This window comes from the organism of the source record quoted next, unplaced genomic scaffold (genome assembly GCF_019419815.1).
Source record: "Pyrus x bretschneideri cultivar Hongxiangsu unplaced genomic scaffold, Pyrus_bretschneideri_v1 Contig13, whole genome shotgun sequence".
NCBI classification, from domain to species: domain Eukaryota; kingdom Viridiplantae; phylum Streptophyta; class Magnoliopsida; order Rosales; family Rosaceae; genus Pyrus; species Pyrus x bretschneideri.
In genome coordinates this window covers 567,488-590,361 of record NW_025999424.1, presented here as the reverse complement: position 1 = coordinate 590,361, position 22,874 = coordinate 567,488, and the positions used below count along the sequence as shown (strand labels likewise).

The following is a 22,874-nucleotide window of genomic DNA, read 5'->3' as shown; positions in this document are numbered from 1 at the left end:
GCTAGTCAAGTACATGTTGCGTGTATTGACACCAATAACTTATGTATCTGTAAAATATATTTTACAAAATAATGAGGCTCGTATTCTATTTGTCTATAAAGAGAAAATTATTTTGATCCAATGACTTTACCAAAATTTTCTGACCAAACATAATTGTGGTGTTTGCAATTGCTATCAGTAGCAGTTACATTTGACACCTGTTTCAAGTTGAAAGGTTGGCTGTCAAGCGCTTCAATCCCTGTCCAAATCACACCACCATCATATTCAATTCGAATGTCGATCAGTCCATGCCACCGAAAAGCTTAAGGCTTTAGGGGGCGTTTGTTGCGCCAGACTATCTCGGACTGAATTAGCTTCAAGGACTAAGCTGGACTGGCTTAGACTAGACTAAACTGGACTAACTTAGTGAAGCGTTTGGTGCAGTATTGGACTAAGAAGTTGGATAATAACAAATTATAATATTATATTATTTAATATATAAATTATTAATATTTTATTATGATCTTATCTTTTTCTTCATTTTTTCCTACCATTTCCTTGTTAAATTGGATAAAGTTAGCACCGCCAAAAAATTCATCACCATCCCTGGACCGAGATCTTAGCTTTGAATGCTCGAATCTGTCATGGATTTGAAGAAGCCCAAACAGGCCGAGACTTCCAGGCCATTTTCCAGCCACATTCGACCACATTTTGGCCTCGATTCAGGTAAAATCGTAATCTTGTCACTCCCAGCTTCAATTTGGTATATTTTGTATGAAAGTTGGTTGTGAAATGGATCTGAAAGAGAGTCGGAAAGTTAATGATTGATCTAGGTGACCGGAGATGACGAGGAGTCTGTCGAGAGTGGTCGTTGAGCATGACGAGGACGAGAAAGAGAGGATAGTCTTAGCTAGTCCCATAGTTATTGGGGGGTCTCGCTAAGACATCTTAGTGAAGGGTTTTGTCCATGCTAGTCCCCTTTAGTCTCATTAATGTTAGTCCCAACATGGAACAAACACAGTATTGGACTAATAGCTAGTCCAGTCCAGTCCAACTTAGTGAGGGCAAACAAACGCCCCTTAGTTTACAACCCCATTTCAATGTCCTCCAAAGATTAGTCAAAAAGATATAAAGAACAAAAAAAAAAAGATGAATGCTTTGAACTTAGTGGATGGTGGGTCCCAACTGCAATAATCTACCCTGCAACCCAAACCAGAGAATCAAAACCTTCACTAGCCAGTACCTTGCAGTTCCTTCCCTCCACCTTCACCGCTCTTTGCTTTGCAAATTACAATCACAAATTACAAAACCGTTTCCAAATACCGAATACCAAGTGCCACAGGAACCGAAAGCTTGCAACTTTAATCTGAGAACTGATTTTTGAGGAAGCAACAATGGCGGACTGGGGCCCAGTATTGATAGGAGTGGTGCTGTTTATCCTGCTGCAACCGGGGCTGCTCTTCTCGTTCCCGGGAAACAGCAAGCAGTTGGAGTTTGGGCGCATGAAGACCAACGGCAAGGCCATCGCTGTCCACACTCTCTTCTTCTTCGTTCTCTATGCCATTCTCATCCTGGTCGTCCACGTCCACATCTATACCGGCTGATCCCGTTACCCTCCGCCGCTCTGGATCTCTGTGTATGTTGGTCTGTCTCTCTTCTGGGCTGCCCTGTTGTAACTTAATACTTGTACTATTTGTCTTTGAGCTCCATATAAATAAAAAGCAGAAAACTTTTCTCTGATTTGGAGAAGAAGAGATGCAGCTGCTTGCTTATGGATTCTATTTACCAATTAATATTGATGCAATTTAATTAGATTTTCCTATTTTTCTGTTTGTTAACTGTTCTAGAGCATTGGTCTGAACTTGTTGACTTGATTGTAGCCAAGTTCAACTTAAAGTTCAAATCCTTCCCCTCGTGGATTAGATTTAGATTAGATTAGAATATCGCTCGAACTTAAATGAGCCAACTAGTGTGGTGGTCTGAACTATTTCTGTAGCTACTCTTTAGCTAGTAGCTGATATGCGAAATTTGAGAGTCGATCTGTTCCCTCTTAGGCGCTTCATTTTGTTAAGCTTCAGATTGCGCTGATGGAAACTGGAGGCTTTTAGAGAATTGTTATTGGCACTTCAAAAATCTCATTTTACATTCCGAACTTTCTATATTTGGAAAGAAAAATACACTTGTGAGAAGTGTAGAATAAGATTTTTAGAGTACCAATAACACTTCACGATTTTTATCTAGAAATTTCACCCTTAGAATGCGTAGATGACAACAATACTCGTTAAAATTGCAAGTCAATTCCATTAAGTTTAGGTTTATTACAATTTACATGATACGTTCCCGGTTTCCCCCCTTTGAGTGTGTATGATACTATAAAACTTAAACATAATGGATCGAATACTTAGTCAGAGATTAAACTCAGATATGAAACATTAAACTAGGAACACAGTATAAGGGAAGAAGAAAAGCCGAATAAGGAGTTTGCTTACAAAATATGAAAGTATATTGCGATATCAAAAGGTGGCTGAAAACAATATAGATTAGTTGACATGTATGTGAATACCAATTGCAATGACCAAGATGGTGATTATGCAGAAGTATATGACGGCGTGAACAAGAATAGCAATTCCACTTGTGGACATGTTTCCGAACTCCATCACCCTAGTCCTTGCCGGTAATTGGAATAGCAGCCCGGGCGACAAGAGGATGAACATAACCACCGCAACAACAACCGGCCCCCAATCAGCACTCATCTTTCTCTCCAGGTAAGTTTGAATGGAGGGGTAAGAAAACTTAGAGGCCTCTATCTTTGGAAATAGATAAACAGAGTGTGATGTTTCCGAATATGTAGAAGGACGAAACCTGAAGGAGAGGTAAGAAAACTTAGAGGCTTCTATCTTTGGAAATAGATAAACAGAGTGTTGTGATGTTTCCGAATATGTAGAAGGACCGGAACCTAATATCTTAGCGAAGAAGGAGAGAGGGATGCTAAACTTAAGTGAGAAAGAAGAGAGTGAGATTAAAAGAGGAGAAAGGTATTAGGAGAAGGTGGTGGATGGCTTTGTGGACATCAAAGCAAAGATGTTTGCTTTCATAAGCTTCCAATAATTGTTCGTTTAAGAAACTCTTTTTTTGCTTTCTCTTTTAGGGATCGATGAAGGTGGAGTGTCTTTACAGAAATGTGGGGAAATGAAGTGTAAAGTTGTAGTTGGGGTATGCATATGTTTGGAATGCTTTTCTTGTGTGGTTTAACTTTCTACAGGAAAGGGAAAGACATTGATTTTGGCCGGTTTCTACAGGGAAAAGTTACAATGCATACAGAAACACGTATGCTACTTGATTGGCTGCGGTCGATGAAGAAATAGACGGAATTGCTTAGATCGTCCGGTGGTGTCTCACGGTGACGTATGTGGTAAATATAAATCATACTCAAGTGGTGGAGCTTGGTATCAATGTTGATCAAAATCGAGATTTTCATCCAAAAGTTGCACATGGGTTCTCGGTTTTGACCAATATTGGTAACAGACTTATCATATGAAGAAATTTTTAGTTATGACGAGAATACGGATAATACAACATATGTTTTTATGCAAGTGGTGAAATTTTTTAATTTTTAAGTTATTAACCTTTTAACACGCATAACCCACCACTTATATAAGGACATGTGCAATGGCGGAGCCACTGAGAAGGCTAAGGTGGGCTATAGCCCAGGAAGGTTTTCTGTAAGGGTAGTGCTATTCATGCACTCCATTGAAGATGGTCAATGACAAAAAATTAATAAGGGTGTGTTGAAGGTAAAAATGAGTTTAAATAACACTATTCTTTTGTAATCTCATGCTTATAGGCCATTCAATTTCAATACAGGTTATTATTTAATGTAAATTTAGCAGAGGATAGGTAATAAATAATAAGTTTGGGGTGTGTTATCTACACATCCCTTTTTACTTCTTACACACCCTCTTAATTTTCGGTCATCGGATCAAATGAATTGAGGAAGATCAAAGGATATAAATTAATGAGGGGTGTGTGAGAAGTAAAAAAAGGTCCCCATAAGTTTTATGCCAAAAATTATAAATTAGTTCTATCTCTCGTCCCCCTTTATCCTATTTGTAAAAGAAAAAGACCATTTACCCTATACGATTTAGCCTCTGTGCTTCTCAATCAAGAAAAGAAAAATAATTTTTTTAAATGCACAAGTAAATCCCTATGTCCGCAATTCCTTACTTTCCGTTGCGATTTTCCAATGAAGTCATTTTTGGTAGGTTCTTAATCTCTTTATTTACTTATTCTTGATTTAATTAATAGGTTAATTATTTATATTGTCCTTGAATATATTGGCTACGTTATGATTTTGAGAATAATTTATATTCTATTGTTGGTTCTTTTATATTGATTACTATATAATATTTATATAAGCAAAAAAATTAAACGTATGATTTTATAGCACTAATTTCCGTTAGTCCACCCAAGAAAAAAATCATGGCTCCGCCTTTGGACATATGGTGTATCATCTTGTGTGACGGTCACATTGAAAAATCTCTTCATCACATGGGCTTGATTAACGTTTTTTAACCACATGGGGCTCACTTTACGAGAAGATATCCGCCGGGATGATTGGATAGGGCAGCTCTCACGCAGAGTGAACATTTTGGAGGCAAAAAAAATAAGTGAATTTGTGTCTGCTTATGTTATGATCACAATTCAATTTACTTCATTGGGCCTGTGTTTAGGCCCAGGAATAAGTGAATTTGCGTAAGAAACAAGGCTCAAGATCAAATGACGGCCGTCCGTATTTTATAAAAGGAATGAGGATCTTCTTTGTAAGAGTCCTGGAGATTCTCTAATTATGTTTATTGATCGTATATCGTGTGATCATTTTTTGTAAGTACTAGTTATATTTAATTTTAAATTAAAAATTTTACAATGATTTTTTTATCTTACGATGTACGATGAACAAACAGAAGTGAAGAATTTTCAATATTCTCACAAAGAGGATTCAGAGAGGTTCCTCGTTCTTTCTTTCAAAGGTTCAAACAAAAGTGCCACGTAATGCTTCACATGCTGTCCAATGCGGCAAACGAGGAAGCTGTCCGTCCGAGTCCAAAGATACTGCCGTCTGCTGATTTCAAAGTTTCTAACCCTTCGCTTCGTCGTGGAGGCCGGATCACTCTACTTATTTGTCTCCGTTAATTCCCATTTTGTCCCTTTCCCGCCATCACTCTCTCCTTTTATGCTCCTTCCTTCTCATTGCCCCCTTCATTTCCACTTCCATCGTACGAGTCATCATCTTCTTTATTATTGTATCTGCTCGGAAACTCGACCTTACTGTGAAATTAGTTAGTTGAGGAATGGCGGATTGGGGGCCCGTGGTGATAGCGGTGGTGCTGTTCGTGTTGTTGACGCCGGGGCTTCTGTTTCAGCTGCCCGGGAACAGCCGGGTGGTGGAGTTCAACAACATGCAGACGAGCGGGATTTCCATCTTGGTTCACACAATCATTTACTTCGGACTCATCACCATATTCCTCATCGCTATCGGCGTTCACATCTACTTGGGCTAGCTATGCATGCTATCCATCTGCAACATTTACGTTGTCTTGATCCGCCGAAACATTAATTGTTTTGTGATTTTAGAGTTCATTGTGTTCGATTAATTTTATAAACATCTGTTGTCTATGAAATTAATTGCCTGTTAATTTGGTCCCAAATTATAACAAAAAAACAGAGATTCACTTCAATTCGGTCCAATCTGGGCTCCGCCTTGCTTGACTCGTGTAGCTGCAGATCTTACTAGGAGAGGTATGGTCGCGGGCGGTCTTGCCTAGCGCATCCTAATCCCAAGCTATGGAGATAGTCAATCGGTTGATTTTTTCGGATTAGTTAGTTTTGGTTCGTGTAGATTTGTTGTTTGTGCCACTTTTTAGAGGGTGTTGTGTTGCCTAAAGAGTTATGTGGCCTTGCCTATCGACGATGACTTTGACATGGTTTCACTATTCGGCAAGGACATCATGTGCTCTTCGGTACAAGCCGTTTTTTGTGACAGATTTGTATTGATAGTGACTGTTGTAATCGCGTAAGGATTGATTCACTACGGTTGTTTATGAAAATTATCTACATACCAATGCATTGGTGACTGAAATCTTAATCATAAACCCTAATAAGTCCATACGTTATATCGTCTTTTGTTGATCGATGAAATGTCCCTATCCTTTCCCTTCTCTTCATAAAATTCAATTCAATCGGGCTTAGATATTGAGCTGGGCCATACAATTCTCATTAATTTTGCTTCGTATTCTCAGGGGAGCATTTATCTCACCACTAATAACTTTGACAGATGCTCACCGTCCTCCTACAAACCTGTCACATGTCATTTTCTTTAACCTCAATTAATAATCTCTTAAACTTAATGAGGACGGAGAAAACCATTTAATGTTCAAAAAAAAAAAAAAAAAATCAAACTGTTATTAGCACATCAAAAATTTCATTCTACACTTCTCATAAATATATTTTTCTTTCTAATTATAGAAAGTTTAGAATACACAATGAGATTTTTAGAATGTTAATAATAATTTCCTAAAAAAAAAAAAATGTGTGTTCCTTTTTCTCCAACTCAGTAGCCATGGCTGCTTCATACCATCATCTTCTTCCTCTTCCGTGAACCACGAACCATCATCTTCTTCATCTTCCCGGGGAAAAATGAGTTTTGAAATTTTTATGGGATTCAAGAGTATGTAGAAAGTCGAAACTGTCAAAGCAGCGGATTTTGAAAAGACTCTGGCTCTTCTCAGAATGCGAAGACTCAGCCCCAAGATCTTCAGCCTCTTCCATCTCTTCACTGCCTTTTATCTGCCTTAGGTCTCTTTTTGCTCCCTCATACTCAAACCGCCAAATCATTTGTTCACTAATGCACTCAAACCACCAAACCATTTTTGTAGTAATGGCAAACAGGTGGCTGCCACCGGCGAGGTATGTAATTGGATTCGAGAACTGTTTATATTTTATATTTTAATGAATTTTAACAAAAAGTTTTTGATACTGTATATTTTAACATTAAAAAATCAATCATAGTAATATTTACTTTACTGTTTATTTTATCGTTATAGTTAAAACTCAAAATTTTCAAATCATTTTTATTAATTTTTTTTATATTTTAAAATATTTTTAACTATAATTAAAGAAAATGACATGTGACAAGCTCGCAAGAGGACAATGAATTTCCCGCAAAATTTAACGGTGGTGGGCAAAAATGGTCATATTCTTAGTAACCCAACAGCCAAACACAAGAGACAGGTGGGTTTTTATTCTTTATTTTTTTCAGTTGTACCTACTGCGGACAGGTTGCACTTTCCAACACTATGATTAAAGAAAATGACGAGTGACAAGCTGTTAGGAAGGCGATGAACATCCCTCAAAATTTATTGGTGGTGGACAAAAATGGTCAAATTCTCATACCCAACAGCCAAGAGGGGGATTGTCTGTTCTTATATTTTTATATTTTTTTTATGTCTTTTTGTGATATGTAATTACGGTTAAATCATATTAATTTTTTATAAAAATAATAAAATATAAAATAATAAGAATATAAAATATTGACGTGACTTAATCGTGATCACACAAACAAACGAGCATGAGAAGACTATAGAAATGGAGGACAGACAATCTACCTCTAACAGCCAAACACATGAGACAGGTGGGTTTTTATTCTTTATTTTTTTAGTTGGACCTGCTGCAAAGAGGTTGCACTTTCCAACGCATTCAGTCCATCTTATTGGTTGATCTTTTATGTTTTGGACTAAGAGTACGATGTATTTCGTCCGAAAAAGAAAAAAAAGTACGATGCATCCTTTTGTTTTATTTTTAGGAATTTTAACGAGAAGTTTTTGTTACTGTTTATATTAATAAAAAATTATATTTTTACATTAAAAAATCAATCTTAGTACTATTCATTTTACCCTTTATTTTATCATTATCATTAAAACTCAAAATTTTCAAGTCATTTTTATTAGTTTTCCTTTATTTTTAATCAAATGATCCATATAGCTTCTTGGATTGTTTTTTGTTCTTTTGCATTTAGATCAATGGTTAGGAAATTAACAATAATTCTTTTAATTTAAGGAAGGGAATTATTATTAACATTCTAAAAATCTCATTTAGCATTTCAACATTTCTATAATTAGAAGGAAAAATACACTTATAAGGAGTGTAGAATATAATTTTTGGAATGCTAATAACAGTTCCTTTAAGGAATTGTTATTTGCATTTTAAAAATCTTATTTTGTATTCTAAACTTTCTATAATTAAAAAGAAAAATATACTTGCAAAAAGTTGTATAATAAGATTTTAAGAGTGCTAATAACAATTCTTTTAATTTATTACGCTTATGTTTAAAAGTTTACTATATTTATTGGAGTCAATATTATTTTGGGGACCAAAATATTCCCTTTAACTCCTTAAAGAATCTTGGGAGTGGTGGTAGGGACCTTAAAATGAGGTTCTTCGTTGGAGATGCTGTTATATCTCGTTCAAAATTGTGATGTTAGAAATACTAATTTTTTAAGTTTAATAGTGGACTAAGCACATTTTTTATACCATAGTTGTACCACATATTTAATAATGATAAGACTCATCAATATATATGAGTTTTATTTATATTTTATAGGTTTTTTTAATTAAAAACTATATTTTATAAGCAACATCACGTGGTGATTTATGGTAAATTTTATTTCTTTTTAAACCATATTTCTTTAAACCACGAAAACAAAACTTAACTATAAATCAAAGGAAAACTAACAAAACTTAACTATAAATCAAAGGAAAACTAACGAAAAAATCTTTAAAAACTTTAATTTTAATCAAAATGACAAAATAAAGGTGTAAATGAATAGTAGTATAAGTAACTTTTTAAGCTAAAAATATCCTTAACGTTAAAAGTGAACAGTATCAAAAGTGTTTCATTAAAATTCCCAACCAAAGAAAAACATAAAAATTAAATACTGTGGCCCTACATACAAATTCAAGTCGGGATCCCGTTCATACACGATATATTATACAACACGGAGAGGCGAGGTCCACTCTGCCGTACAATTTCAGTTCTCAAAGACATATGTCCCCAGAGTTGGTAGACGTGTCACCTCGCCTTATTGCCACGTATACAATATAGTACATAAGTTGCCCACACCCTAGAAAGTAGTCAAAACAAACGAAGCATGGTGGCCGGAACATCGTCGTCGCTGCTGCAGTTGTTGTTGTTGTTGGAGGTGATGGTGGTGTTATTAGCGGTGGAAGTGTTCTGCTGAGCCGGTTCCTCGTCGGCAGCTCGGTCCCTGATCTGCTGCTCCTTTGCTGCAATCTGAAAAATTAAAGGCCATCAAGTGACTAAGTACTTGTTAATTTCTTTACTTGCTTTTCTATCACAATTTCTTCCTTAATTTCTGCAATATCTCAACGAAATATATAATTATATGTGGTTATATACCTCATTTTCCATGAGAAGCTTCTCTTCTTTCAGCTGTTTTTCCTGTTCAGATTTAGTGCCATGCATAATCCACCAAATTCAAATAAAAACTCTCTCAAAATATCTCGACAAATATTTACGCCAACATATCAGTGGCACCAAATTATAAATTCAGTTGATAGCATATATATATGCGGCACCAGCAGAAACTCAGACATCAGACAACTGGGAATATAAGAAAATGGTGAAGTGTCGTTTTAGTCTCTGAATAATTAGGTCATTGAATTATTTTCTCAGTAAAATAAGTTCTTAAATTCATTAGAAATTGCTAATTTCATCCCTACTATTATATTCAGAGTTATTTTATCTAATTTTCATCAACTTAAGTCACTTGATACACTTCAGAATATAATATCATCATTTTCTTGTCTAATAGCCCTTAACATTTCATATAAGTTGCGAATTTATGTCTAATTTACCCTCAAAAGTTAACTTACACTATTTATTTATGAAAAACTACCAATTTATCCTTCAAATTAACTTCATACATAATTTCTTTATAAAAAAAAACTACCAATCTACCATTCAATGTGTATCACATACAAGTAACGTGACTTAAATTGATGGAAAATTGAATATAGTACTTTCGAATATAACATTAGGGATGTAATTGGCAGATTTTTATAATTTAGAGACTAAATTGGCAATTTATCCTAAGAAAAATATTAGTAAACCAATGTAGTAGATCTTAATTTACACTTCCCCCTCCCCTTCTCCCAAACCACAAAAAAATGCAGCAACAAAAATGCAAGCCCCTGCACGAATTGTGAGTTCGAGGGAGGGCATATCCACAGTACACATAGACCGCTCATCGGCACATGTGTAACGTGGATATGCCCTCGAACAGATTGCAATTGGCACTCCCATTAACTAGAATTGCAAATACAAGACTGTACTAGTATACCAAAACTGCACAGTAAAACCCCCACCCCTTCAATCTCCACTTAAACAAAGCATATATCTTGGTAATTAATGACAACACTCTTCAAACAGAAAACACTTTCTGTTCAAAGTTGAAGGTTGATGATGCCATAGATAGAATGTATACCTGCTCGATAAGAGCTGTAAGGGTTTCCATCATCAGCTGTGTCTGCATTATCAATAGCACTCAAGTGAGTTTTTACCACCAATCTATTAGACTGTACATCCAATACACAACGCAAATTATATAAACGCTTCATGTATCTGTTACTACTGTGTTTATTTCAATGATAGTCAAGTGACTCGAACCCTTGTTTTCTTTTCTTCGTAATCCTAGTTGTTTATGGGACAGGAACAGGGCACCATCTAAAAAGAACCACTCAAGTATACAAGCATTTACATTTTACAGACCAAAATTAGGACGGCCAAATTGTTCTCTGCCATTTATTCAGAATTTATTTTAGTGCACATATCTGTTGGTCTCTGGAATTACTGAAATTATCAAATATCACTAAACTTCTGTCATAAAATTGCAGTTCAAAGGATGAATCATATATTTTGTGGTTTAAATTTCACCCAAAACCTGAAGAAATACCTTGATATCATGGAAACAACAGAAATTAATACTATTCAAAGGATTTACCAACTTCCAAAACTCAGGGACAAAAACATAACAAAAGAGAACAGACATTTCAAACATTATTGATCATCAATGCAATCCCAGCTAGAAAAGGAAACTATATATGCAGGTCTATATTCCGAAAAATAGGTACTGTACTTAATTGAAATGCAGGTTTATATTCCGATTCCAGAAACTATACATGCAGGTTTATATTCCGAAAAGAGGTACTTAATTGAAATGCAGGTTTATATTCCAAAACCAGAAACTATATATGCAGGTTTATATCCGAAACCAGTCTAAGTGAAACCGTAATGCTATTTTTAGGTTCTTTTTCCATGAGCTGTCACAGTAAACCAGAATATGAACTAGTTAACGATGGTCTAAGAATAAAAGAAGATTAATAAACCTTTCTTGATCTTGTTTGTCTTAAAACTGCATCCAATTCCTCCTCAAGCTTGGTTAGCTCTGGAACATCTAGATTATCAATGTCTTGTGCTTCTATATCACTGCATAAAGGTAATCAGATCCCAGTCACACGGGTGAAATGTAATGAAGCTTCTGTACATGATACTTACCTTTGAATCATTTTCAGAGATTGGCTAGCGCCTGTACGGAGACCACTGCATTCCAAATTATGCTTCTGCACCCGAGATTAGCAGAACGTGAGAAGAAACGATATGGTAAATGATAAACTTCTGTTCTTGTCCAGAGAACGTAGGCTGAAAGTATTGCTACTAGTGTTTGTAATTTTGACAGTGATACAAAACTTTTAAGTCCTACCAAATACACTAAATTGGTTGAGCTGTGATTTCAGTACCTTCTTTCACAATCAACTTGGCCAACCTTTGATTCAGGAACAACAGATATTGGATCCTCAACCTCTTTCATAATACAAGTGCAACTTGGTCAAAGGTGGGCCAAGTTCCTCTCACTTCATAAAAGAAGTCGAGCACCACCCATCACCAAATTAGTTTCTTATAAGCCTTTGCCAAGTTCCCTTACTTTCTAATATGAACAACTTTCACATATCCTCACATGCCTCGTCTGGAGGCAGTCAAGCCAATCATGTGGACAACACACATCATGTGGCTCGGAGCACGTGTTATCTTAGGGCTTTACATGTGAGCCAAGTTGGATTCCCGAAATTGGGCTACAACGACAAGGGCTTTACATGTGAGCCAAGTTGAGCATCACTGAGCTCGATAACTTGGTGGATTAACATATAGGATTTTTCAATACTCTAATCCTGTTAATTTTGTGCAGGGTAAAACGCTTGACTAACCTTGTCAGTACCACCAGCATTCTTGGAAGCAGCAATTTCCTCAGCATTATGTTGCTGGTAACGCTCCAGAAGCTTTGCAAAACTGAAGCAGCAAAGGGTCACAAGAAAAATATATATATACATATATATCAGAAGCAAGTTTATTTTATGCATTGATTAATTTGAAAGAAATAAATACACTTACAGTAGAAGGGATGCCATTTATATGCACATAATTCATCCAATTGAAATAAAAACATCTAGTGCTAGTGATTAACAGTAAATTAAGAAATGTGGAATTTCATGATTAAGACTAATTGACAAGAAGCGTGGATAAACCCCACCCCACCCCAAACCCCATATAGAAAAGAGGCTTAGGGCATGCATAAGGGAGTTGTTGGAGATGTTGAGTCAACTAGCTTTTGACATTATTCACTAGCTAGTTTAGCAAAAACTTAGAAAATAGTAAGGAGTGGACCCCTTTTGGAGATTAAAGCCTCAAATGGAATCCACTCCTTATTCATGTTCACACTTTAATGATTCTTTAACTAAAAAAATACAGAAAATCATCATCGGCTGACCATTCCTAATAATGAAGTCTTTGCATGTGAGATTTACAATTAGAGTAATGCCTTCTAGACCATCAATTTAAACCATATATTCTAAATCATTACGTGGTATTGATGATTAGATTATTACTCAAGTGTTGATTTATGTGCTTATTTTTTATTGGTGACAAATCACATTGTTTGCTAACATGCTTAAGTTTCAAGGGATTTGGAATAGATAGAAATAGGCTACGTAATATCAGTTTGAGGAATTTGAAATACACTACATGATCGTTATAAAGATAAATAAGTATTAACAAATTCCTCATATGATGTAACCATTTGTAAGTATAAATGCATAACATGGTCATTACAAAGACATGTGTGCTGGATTGTTCATGAATCCTTCTGAAAGTGATTTGCAAATCACGAAATGTATTTCAAATCCTCTAACATCTCACATTTTGTAGTCCATCTGTTAGTAATTTGGCTTCAATCCCTTGAAATTTACCAGTTCCTCACCGAAACATAACCTTAGTGCATTGTCTCTAATTCATTCATCCCTAATCCAAACATAACCTAACTCAGAGTCTTTACTTGGCGGGCTTGCAGCTATCGCAATTCAAAATGTCATTTGCAATTGAAAAGCTAGCTCCTTCGTGGTCCAAAAGCATTGAACTCCAAAATCTAATTTGCCGTGAAGTCAGCCCGAATCTCAAGCGTTGCTTAAGGGTACGATTTCCATTTGTTGCGAGAAAGCTGGTGAATGAGTTCGACCACCAACATTCACATTTGTGGAAAACCAATTGGAAATGGGAGGGTAGGGGCTTAGACCATTTAAAAAATCAAGACAAAGCTTCCTTTTTTATTGTAGAAAAACTCAAAACACGGCTCATCACATGTAGGGATGAAGAGTCTTAACACGTAAAAAACGTATTAAGTGATGATTAAACATAAAAATAGCATACTCCGTCACCGTATTAGAATGTAAGTTTTCAATCTAAATCAATTGTCAAGAGCAAAAAGACACAAGATCAATAAACAAAGAAGATAAAGCTTTTTTTCATCATGGTGGGTCAACTCTCCAACACATGTCCATATTTGCTTCTAATTTAGCCATGTTCCAAATGGATATGGAATTTTAACATTTGGGCTCGACATTTGTGTGTGTCCTTGTTGAGTATATCTCACATTGGATATGGAAGTTTGGCATTAAGTATTAAAAGGTCTCTTGGACCTCTTTGTGATTGCTAATTGTATTTTAGATGCTTATATTATAACTTAGTAGGTTAAGCACATGTTAGGCCCAACATACACACTTTTTAGGCTAAGGACATATTAGGCCCAACATAAACAGTTGTTAGGCTAAGGATATGTTAGGCCCAACATAAACACTTGTTCCCAAGCAAGTGGTAGATTGTGGCATGCTTAGAGTATCTTTTGCGTTAAGTGCTCAAACTTGGCGTTTCCACGTATTTCCAATTGAGTTTGCATTGAGTAGTCATAATCTAACATGGTATCAAAGCTAAATTTAATAGATATCCTTGAATTGAAACATAATAGAAACAATAGGGACCCAACTTGAAGAAAATTGAAACTAAAAGGGTAGAAGTAAAATTTTGTGCAAATTACATGGACTAGTTGTAGTTTGTCATAGAAAGAAAGGTATTTTGTTTCCCTAAGGGTGGATGTTGACCTCAATGAGTTGGAAGAATCTATAGAGATCAATTTTAGCTTTGTCCAAGGATTGGAAAGAGGAAATGAGCTTCATGGCCCTATGTGTTTGAGTCTTTTTTTCTACTCTCTCAATCCTTTATCAACTTGTCTTTTCATACACTTTCTTTAGTTTATATTCTCGTTGTAGCCTTAAAGTTGTCCTACTGATCTTATGATCTTATCCAATACTTTTATGCAAATGAAAAATCCTAAGGGCTGCTTTCCCTCTCTTGATTTTGAGACCTATATATTATAGACATTTTCGTTTTGAGTGTCCAAGTAAGACACTGCCTACAGAGCCTAAACATGTAACTGTTAAGGATTTGTTTAGTGGGCTGGATGAGATTAGGCATTAGAATAGGATTGGATTGATAGAGATTGGTTAGGCAAGACTTGTGACTCGTGTATAGAGATAAATTGGATAACTCACTTTATTGTGGATTCATAACCTATCATATCTAGTTATATTCATCTCATACTCTGACACAACAAAGAACAGACTATAATCAAGTCCATTTTAATTGATCACAACGTATCTCAATCAGCCCACCAAACAAGCCTAAGGATATATAATCCTTCGACCCCAAGTTATGGAAAAGCCAAATAGATGAACGTAGAAAAACGACATTTTTTTAGGTATTCACCATTCCATGCATATGGTAGATCCCCAAGAAGGTTTAAATGAGTGACATTTACGATTTTACTCTCAGTGTGCATGCCATGACTATTTCGGCTACACTTTAAGATGGATGGTCAAGGATGAAACTTGATTAAGGGGGCCTTATCCCTATACTGCACCACTAGAGATAAACATCAAATCTAAACTGCACATTGCAGTTGGAATGCATGTTTTGGAAGTGTTTTAGGAATAGTTTCAAGCCCTTTAAGATAACAAACGAAGTTTCGTCAATGTTTAATATGAAGAGCTAATGCGTCTATACTGTAAAAGCATTTCTAAGTAGCAAGTGTTTCTTCAAGAGTTTTAAGCGCTTATTTTAAGAAGTACTTGTATTTATTAGAGCTTTTGATTTGCATCTAATAAAAGTGTTTATGAGCAAAAGTACTTTCTAGATGAACATTTTTAAGAGACCCTAAGTTTGAGACAAAAATAATGTAACATAAATAGGCCAAATGATGTGCAGGACGTGGTATGCAATTGATTACTGTGAGACTGTGAAGCATCGTCTCCCTATCATAAAGTTAAAAGGCCTTGCAAGTGCTTAGAAGGAGTTGGGTTATTCTCCCTATTTCTTTTTTTGTATCAAATCACTTTGGCAGAACATATTTAAGATGATATTTCTTAGTGTATACTTTTCACAGATGATATCAGTGTTGACAGTTGAAATGCATGAGGAAGTAAATGCAAAGATTAACCTTTGGCGGAAGGTGATGAAATATAAAGGTCTTCGCCTAAATAGGACAAGGACATAATATATGGAGTGCAAGTTTAGTGGAAATGGGATCTAAATGAGATATGGATGAGGATTGGAGATTAGAAAGTACCTAAGACTGAACACTTTTGTTACCTTTGATCTATCTTGCAAAAGAACGTAGAATTAGATGGAGATCTCAATCATAGAACACAAGCTGGATGAATGAAACGGAATAATGCATCAGGTGTGTTGTGAGGTCGTCGTATGCAACTAAAGCTTAAGGGAAAATTTTATAGGATGACAATAAGGCTAGCAATACTTTATAGCACATAATGTTGGGCGATCAAGCATCATCACGTGCAAAGATGAGTGTAGCAGCAATAAAAATGCTTCGTTGGAAGTGTGGGCTCACGAGAAAGGATCGGATTAAGAACGAGGATATCCGAGATAAAGTAGGAGGGCCGCAATTGAAGATAACATTAGAGAACATCGATTAAGGTACTTTGGACATGTGAACTAAAAACCTACATATGCTCCTGTTAGAGTGCGATTATGAGATGTAGGTTCAGGGCAAAAGAAACAGAGGAAGACCTAGGAAGACTTGAAAATAGACTTAAAAAACATGGAATACTGAGCTAATAGAAGATTTGGGACAAAACCGAGCATAGTGGTATTCTAGGATTCATACAACAAACCTCACTTAGTGGATAAGGCTATGTTGTTGTAACAAAGCACTTTGGCTCACGTGTGAATTCAAACGGTCATACATGCTTCACATTGGCTAATATGTGTTGTCAACAGCCATATGTGTTTCACGCATATTGCTAATGTATTTCGTACGAGCGTAGGCATATGTAATGAAACGTGTGACGTTGTGAAGAATTATCCCACACAGGGATATGTAAAAACCTTGTTTCTTACATAGGTTTATAAGGAATTGAGCTACTTCCATTTTGAGGTGGAACCTCAACTTCTTTCATAGTATTAAAGCAAGTTGGCCATGTGTGAAACCTCACAGTTGGCCATGCTCCATGTCACTAGTTACATTGTCTACCTGTAAGCTTGAAAATTCACCTAGAACACCAATGAGTGTGTGAAGAGGTGAGTTATTCCTCTATTACTAGTTGTTTTGGAATGGATATTCACCTTCTACAATAGTTTTGGATTGCAAAAGCTAAGTTACTTCTTTGAAAATAAATGTCAAAAACTCGAATATATCATGTCATTTTTGTTTAACTTGAAGTCAGATGGTAAACCATGAGATATGAGGTCAACCTAGGACTCTAACTATGTGAGCGGATTATCATATTGTTTATACCCGATTTTACAATGTTGGCCCATATGTTTGCAGCGGTTAGACTAAAAGATCAAGATGATTTTGAATACCTTTTCTAGATATTATTATGGTTTTAATAATCATAATATTGTCCAAGGTGTTCTAGGAAATTCTCTTGAAAATGCTTGAGAGTAGGGATAATTAAGGAGTCGAATATTTCATGCGATAAAGACTCATCTTGAGGTCACGGCTAGATATGCGTTGAATGCGATTATCTCTAATAATATGGAGATAATCAAGTACAAGGTTTGGACTTGATCATGAGTTAAAAAGAACAGATTATCCATGAGAAAATTGAAGATATTCTCAAGTATATCAAGGTAATATTTCAAGGAGTTACAATTTTATCAGACTCTATAGTATTAGTACAACTTGAATATCAAGCAATTTATGCCCACAAATACAAGTCTGTGGACAAAAAAGAAAAGGACCTTCAACTTAACACACAAATCAATGCTCTATGCGAAATCTTTTCACACCCTTTTGTGAAATTGACTTACTAACCGCCAACACAATCTTCAGTTGGATAGACAGGTTTGGGTTGGCAACTGACGGACGACGATTTACTGGATAGACGGGGGTTTTCAGAAGTAACTAGTATAGATGACAGACTGGATAAACAAGGTCCAAATTCATAAAGTAATTTTGTCTTAAGAGTTTTGACTGACTAGATAGACAAGGACTATCTCAAGTCTGGGCTGACTTTTTATCTTAAGTCTTGGCCAACGAACAATTTTTTTCTCTTTCGCCGAAAAAGATCACTTCATCAGCCTTTTTGGCAAAGTGATGTGTACTATGATTGCTTACTCTTAGGTTACATTAAAGTTCGGCACACAGACAGTCGAACCATCTTTACAATTAAGGGACTCATCTTCTTCGAGTATCTTTGTTCATACAGTTTGACACCGATTCAACCAACCTATATTTTTACCAATATAGTTGAGGCCGCCAAACCCAGTGCACAAGATCAAAACTTCATAGTGATTTGCATAACCTTCTCTTCAGGTTTTAGAACTCAAGGCCAAGAGTGTTCTGTCTTTGGCCGGAGTCGTCCGATTCAGAAGTTTGCAGCACATTCCATTTCATCATGACATTCAAGATACTTGCTGGCTGAACTTGGCAGCAAGATGGCACACCCGCATCATCATTTAAGCCACCAAATGACGTAGTTGGCTCCTAGTTATTTGGCTTACATGCCATGTAGACTTTGTAATTTTTAAAATCAACATTTTGGTATGCTTGGTTGCACCTTTGTGCAAATATGTGAAGCCCATATGATATTTCAATATTCCAATCCATCTCATTTCAGCCAATTGGATGAGACTCAAGCTCAACTAGAGAAGCTCATTCAAAAAAGAGAGGAGGATAAAAGGAATAGAAGGTGAAGAAGATTCTTGATCTACATAAGAGATGAGAAAATTCTTTTCCCAAATGTTGAAAGTGAAAGCTCATGTAACCTTCAAGAACAATGGCTAGATGAGAAAGGCTTCCCTTTTATTCCAATGTACTAATTAATTCCATTTAAAGTATGGTTAGATCAAAGGGTCAAAGAGGGGGCTAATGGGTGGGGGCAAATTCTCACTCTGGCCATAATCAAGCCTTTGCCTGAGAGGATTGTTTATTTGACTCGCGAAGAAGCCAATCCACCTATTCTTTGAGTTAAGACTAAAAATTTGGTTGGCCTAGAAGAAAAAGTTGGAGTTTCTAAGACAATTATAAAGATTGACTCGGGAGGTGATTGTCGAGGGAATGTTCCAATGACAAAGAAGGCCGAAACACGGTCTCCAAAGTAAAAACCACATCAATTGATATGTTTATTGAACATACCGCCGATATGGAGAAATCTCATAGTTAAGGCTGCCAAACTTGGTGCACAGGTTCAGAACTTCATAGTGATTTGCATAACCTTGTCTTTGGTTCTAGAACTGAAGGTCAAGACTATTCCTTCTTTGGCAGGAGTTACTAGATTCAGAAGTTGGCAGTGCATTCCATTACATCACCACATTCAAGTTATTTGCCTGGCCAAGCTTGGTGGCAAATTGGCACGCCCACATCAGCACTTAAACCATCAAAGAACATAATTAACTCCTAGTTACTTGGCATGCGCTCCACGTAGATTTTGTAATTTTTACATTTAACACATACACATATTTTATTTAGATGCATGTTGAACTTATTTAAATATTTATTGTATTTTATATAAGTACATACTTTTAAGTCTTTAACCATCTTAACGTTCTCTCATATGAGTACTAGATTTAAATTTAAATTTTTTTTATAGAAAATTAATCAGATTGTCGTTTTTATATTAGGTGATTTGTTTTAAAAATGATGCCATAGATTTTGATCTTGGTCCTTTCTTTTAGGTATATTATTACGACAATATTTTGATCCTTTCTCAGCTGTATACCGTAATGGCACAAGATTGTATTGAGCTTTATAAACTTACGTACCATCGCCCTTCATAGAATTGACTACATCTTTCTTCTTTCTGCAGTCAGAGTTGATGTTTAAATTATTGTAATTAACATCATTGGCCATGGAAGATGATATACAAATATACTTACTACAGGGTAACTTCTAATTTTTATTTTCTTTTTCATTTCTCAGTTCAAGATGGTTAACAAACCTGATCAAGCTAATTAATAAGTTCTTAAGACGCAAAAACCATGAAAATCGAACGAATAGAATTAGACCCTTCACCTCCTATTAACCCGAAAACGATATCAGATATGCTGGAGATTAGACTTTGGCTACTCACATGATCCATTCTCCTATAGTGCTTCGCCAACTCACGTCATGCAGCTCGCAAACAAACTTCATCTCGAACATGCTCACGACATGCATGCACGGCAATTTGGACGTTACTCTTTCAACTATTACCATACCACTCCTTAATCCTTATGCATGGAAACTTTGAGAATATTTTTGCTCACGATGCTCAAGCGATGGTGGTGCCCACCATCTTATTTATCACCGTTAGATAGATTTAAATTTTGAGATATCTGTAGTGAATAGACACATTCTAAAATTTAAACTCATCCAATGATGATAAATAAGATGATGAGCATTACCACGACTTGAAGGTGATGAGCAAATTGCACTTGAAAACTTTTCCTTATCATCTCAACATATCGTCCCGAAAACTTTTCCTTATCATCTTAATATATCGTCCAATACTATTTTTCAGTGAATTCTTGATGGAATTCTTTCATGTGAGGGAAACACCGCTTGACGGTGTTATACACTCACAAACTCACCTGAATACAATGCGCACAACTATTAATACATGAGTGCATACTAGAATCTCGACATAGCAATAGTCACACATGACTTCCATCAGACCAATGGTGATTATATTGATAAATCACTATTTTAGTTACTTATGAGAGCTAGTTAGTATTAATTACTTCCTTTTCCACACTCTGGATTCCCGATCGCATCTTCGTTTCACAAATTAGATGTGATCAATCTATGACAGGTTCAGGAATGTGATAAGCTAGTCGATGATAAGATGAGGTATGTGATTGTTTCTCAAGTTAGGGGGCAATGTTCTCTTATCTTACTAAAGTCTATAATCAAACTGTAAATATAAATCATACATTATTTAAGTACGAACTTAATCAATTAACAATATAGAAAAAGAAAAGGAATAGTACGCACCTTGACTATCTTATTAAATGTATATGCATTTTTCCATAGAATATTAACAATATAGACAAAGAAAAGGAATAATATTAGATAATATAGAGTACGCACCGTCACTATCTTATCATCTATATATATATATAGCACTCATATAACAAGTACTCGATCAGTCCTCCCGAGGGCCTTTGAAGAGATTGATGCTATGTCCTACTCTAAGGACACTGCAACGGACAGTATGGAAGTGACATTTTCTTCCGACCCAACTATTAATATAATATTTTAAGTACTTTTAATGATCATCATCTTTAGCTTCAATCTCAATACAATTAGGTTGCTCTAAAGATATTTATTCGTTATCAACGGTAGACGATGGATGCTCCAATTCATCTGTCATATGCTCGACACACACCATAGTGTTGTTCATGCATGCTGGTAACAAATAATAATAGTAATAATAATAAAATAATAATAAAACGTTGAAAGCTAAGTAAGTGGGAATTTGGTCCAATGGCGAGCGTTGGATGGAAGCGTATTGGGTAGGAGTAGGCTGGAAATTCAGAATTCGAAACCTTCGTAAGCAAATGAGATATTTATGGGAACGAATGCTAAAGATATTTATGAGAAGTTAGTTTAAAGGATTCTTTCAAATTTCCATCCATATCAAGTTATCAACAAAACCTACAAAGGACGAAAATACACAAAATAAAATTATACATGAGAAAACAAATGGATCCACTGATTGGCTGATTGGTAAGTTTTTAATTACAAAGATGGCAGCTAGCGAGCAGCCTAGCACTGCAGAGAGAAACATACATACAGAAGAAAGCAAAGATAGTTCGGGAGCCAGCTGGCCAGTTCCTACTAGCTAAAGCATTCGTTTTTTTACCATGGAAAATAAAAATAAAAATAAAAACAAGGCGGTCGAAACTTGGAAGGAAGAAGAAATTAAGTGGGGGGCGTACCTCGAGCCGCTACAGAACTCGTAGAGCCTCCCCTTGGTGGAGAAGATGACGAGGCCGACCTCCACCCCGCAGAGCACCGACAGCTCACGTGCCTTCTTGATCAGCCCGCTTCTCCGCTTGGAAAAGGTCACTTGCCGCCTGATCTTGTCGTCGATTCGCTTCAGCTGCACCTTCCCTCGCCCCATTACTTGCTCTCGCTCTCTCTCTCTCTCTCTCTCTGTTGTTTCTCTCTCTAGTTTCCGGGAGCCAAATGTAAAACCCTAACCTAGAAGCAGCAGCAGCAGCAGCGAATTCGACAGCTAAATAAAGAAAGAAAGAGGGGTTTTGTACTAATTACAGAGAAATTAGATTCGCGACCGGCTTGCTCTAACTCTGATAGCTCGGTCAGTCAGTCAGTCAGTCAGTCAGTCGGCAACTCCTCCCAGCTGTTGCTTGTTTTTGAAGTCGTACTTGTGGTGTTGTTGGACATAAACCCCATTACCATTTAAGGAATTTACCTTTTATCCCCAAATATCATGCCTCCTCCGTCTCTCGAATATACGCTGGATCTCTGGCCGCCACGTGTGCACTCCTCCCGCGGTTGATCAGATTTTTTAACAGCGCGATTGATTACCATCATCCACTCTACTTAAGCCTAATTCCCAAAACATGGAAACCGTGACCGACCCCGTCTCTCTTCTCCTTAGCTTATTCAACTCGGGTGACTCGACTCGGTTAGGATATTTTGAATCAGGAGAGAAAGATAGAGGAGAGAGAGAGGGAGAGAGAGAGGGAGTGGGAGAAGAAGAGGAGAAATATCTCGAAAGTCGTACTATATAACGTTTTCTTTGGAACAGTCAACTTGATATAAGTTAAGCTTAGTTCAATTTGTTGGTTTAAGTTCACTTAGTAATTATCCACATCAAGCTTATTTTTATAATTTTTTATTTAATTTTTAAGCTTAAATATAAAAATGACTTATTGTTTCTCATTCTTCATACTCCTATTTCTTGTCTCA

General features: G+C 36.2%; 3 protein-coding genes across 4 annotated transcripts; 1 reads left to right on the top strand and 2 right to left on the bottom strand.

Annotated features, from left to right (window-relative positions):
* Window positions 1–2,459: 2,459 nt before the first annotated feature.
* On the bottom strand, window positions 2,460–3,785 carry LOC103936782. Its single transcript, XM_048578805.1, has one exon. The coding sequence runs from the start codon at window positions 2,730–2,732 to the stop codon at window positions 2,520–2,522; it is 213 nt and encodes a 70-aa protein (XP_048434762.1). The 5' UTR covers window positions 2,733–3,785; the 3' UTR covers window positions 2,460–2,519.
* Window positions 3,786–5,079: 1,294 nt separating this feature from the next.
* On the top strand, window positions 5,080–5,714 carry LOC103936783. Its single transcript, XM_048578643.1, has one exon. The coding sequence runs from the start codon at window positions 5,328–5,330 to the stop codon at window positions 5,535–5,537; it is 210 nt and encodes a 69-aa protein (XP_048434600.1). The 5' UTR covers window positions 5,080–5,327; the 3' UTR covers window positions 5,538–5,714.
* Window positions 5,715–8,907: 3,193 nt separating this feature from the next.
* Window positions 8,908–22,488, bottom strand: LOC103936784 (truncated transcription factor CAULIFLOWER A). Of its 2 annotated transcripts, none has more exons than XM_048578803.1 (7): window positions 21,878–22,488; window positions 12,316–12,397; window positions 11,609–11,673; window positions 11,440–11,539; window positions 10,539–10,580; window positions 9,452–9,493; window positions 8,908–9,325 (listed from the first exon to the last, which is right to left on the bottom strand). In XM_048578803.1, exons 1-7 carry the CDS (start codon window positions 22,060–22,062, stop codon window positions 9,167–9,169), a joined length of 675 nt encoding a protein of 224 aa, XP_048434760.1. In that variant the 5' UTR covers window positions 22,063–22,488; the 3' UTR covers window positions 8,908–9,166. The 2 variants fall into 2 exon arrangements, with proteins under 2 accessions (XP_048434760.1, XP_048434761.1); XM_048578804.1 differs by having other exon boundaries at window positions 9,452–9,484.
* Between the last annotated feature and the right edge of the window lie 386 nt (window positions 22,489–22,874).

What these genes read in the sequence shown, in the direction of transcription:
- LOC103936782 (XM_048578805.1), bottom strand. Translation starts at nt 2,732, where the DNA reads ATGAGTGCTGATTGGGGGCCGGTTGTTGTTGCGGTGGTTATGTTCATC.
- LOC103936784 (XM_048578803.1), bottom strand. Translation starts at nt 22,062, where the DNA reads ATGGGGCGAGGGAAGGTGCAGCTGAAGCGAATCGACGACAAGATCAGG. An exon ending in ATGCTGGTGGTACTGACAAG is followed by an intron (nt 11,674 to 12,315) that starts GTTAGTCAAGCG and finishes TCTCGGGTGCAG; the next exon opens with AAGCATAATTTGGAATGCAG. An exon ending in GACAAACAAGATCAAGAAAG is followed by an intron (nt 10,581 to 11,439) that starts GTTTATTAATCT and finishes TTGATAATGCAG; the next exon opens with ACACAGCTGATGATGGAAAC.
- LOC103936783 (XM_048578643.1), top strand. Translation starts at nt 5,328, where the DNA reads ATGGCGGATTGGGGGCCCGTGGTGATAGCGGTGGTGCTGTTCGTGTTG.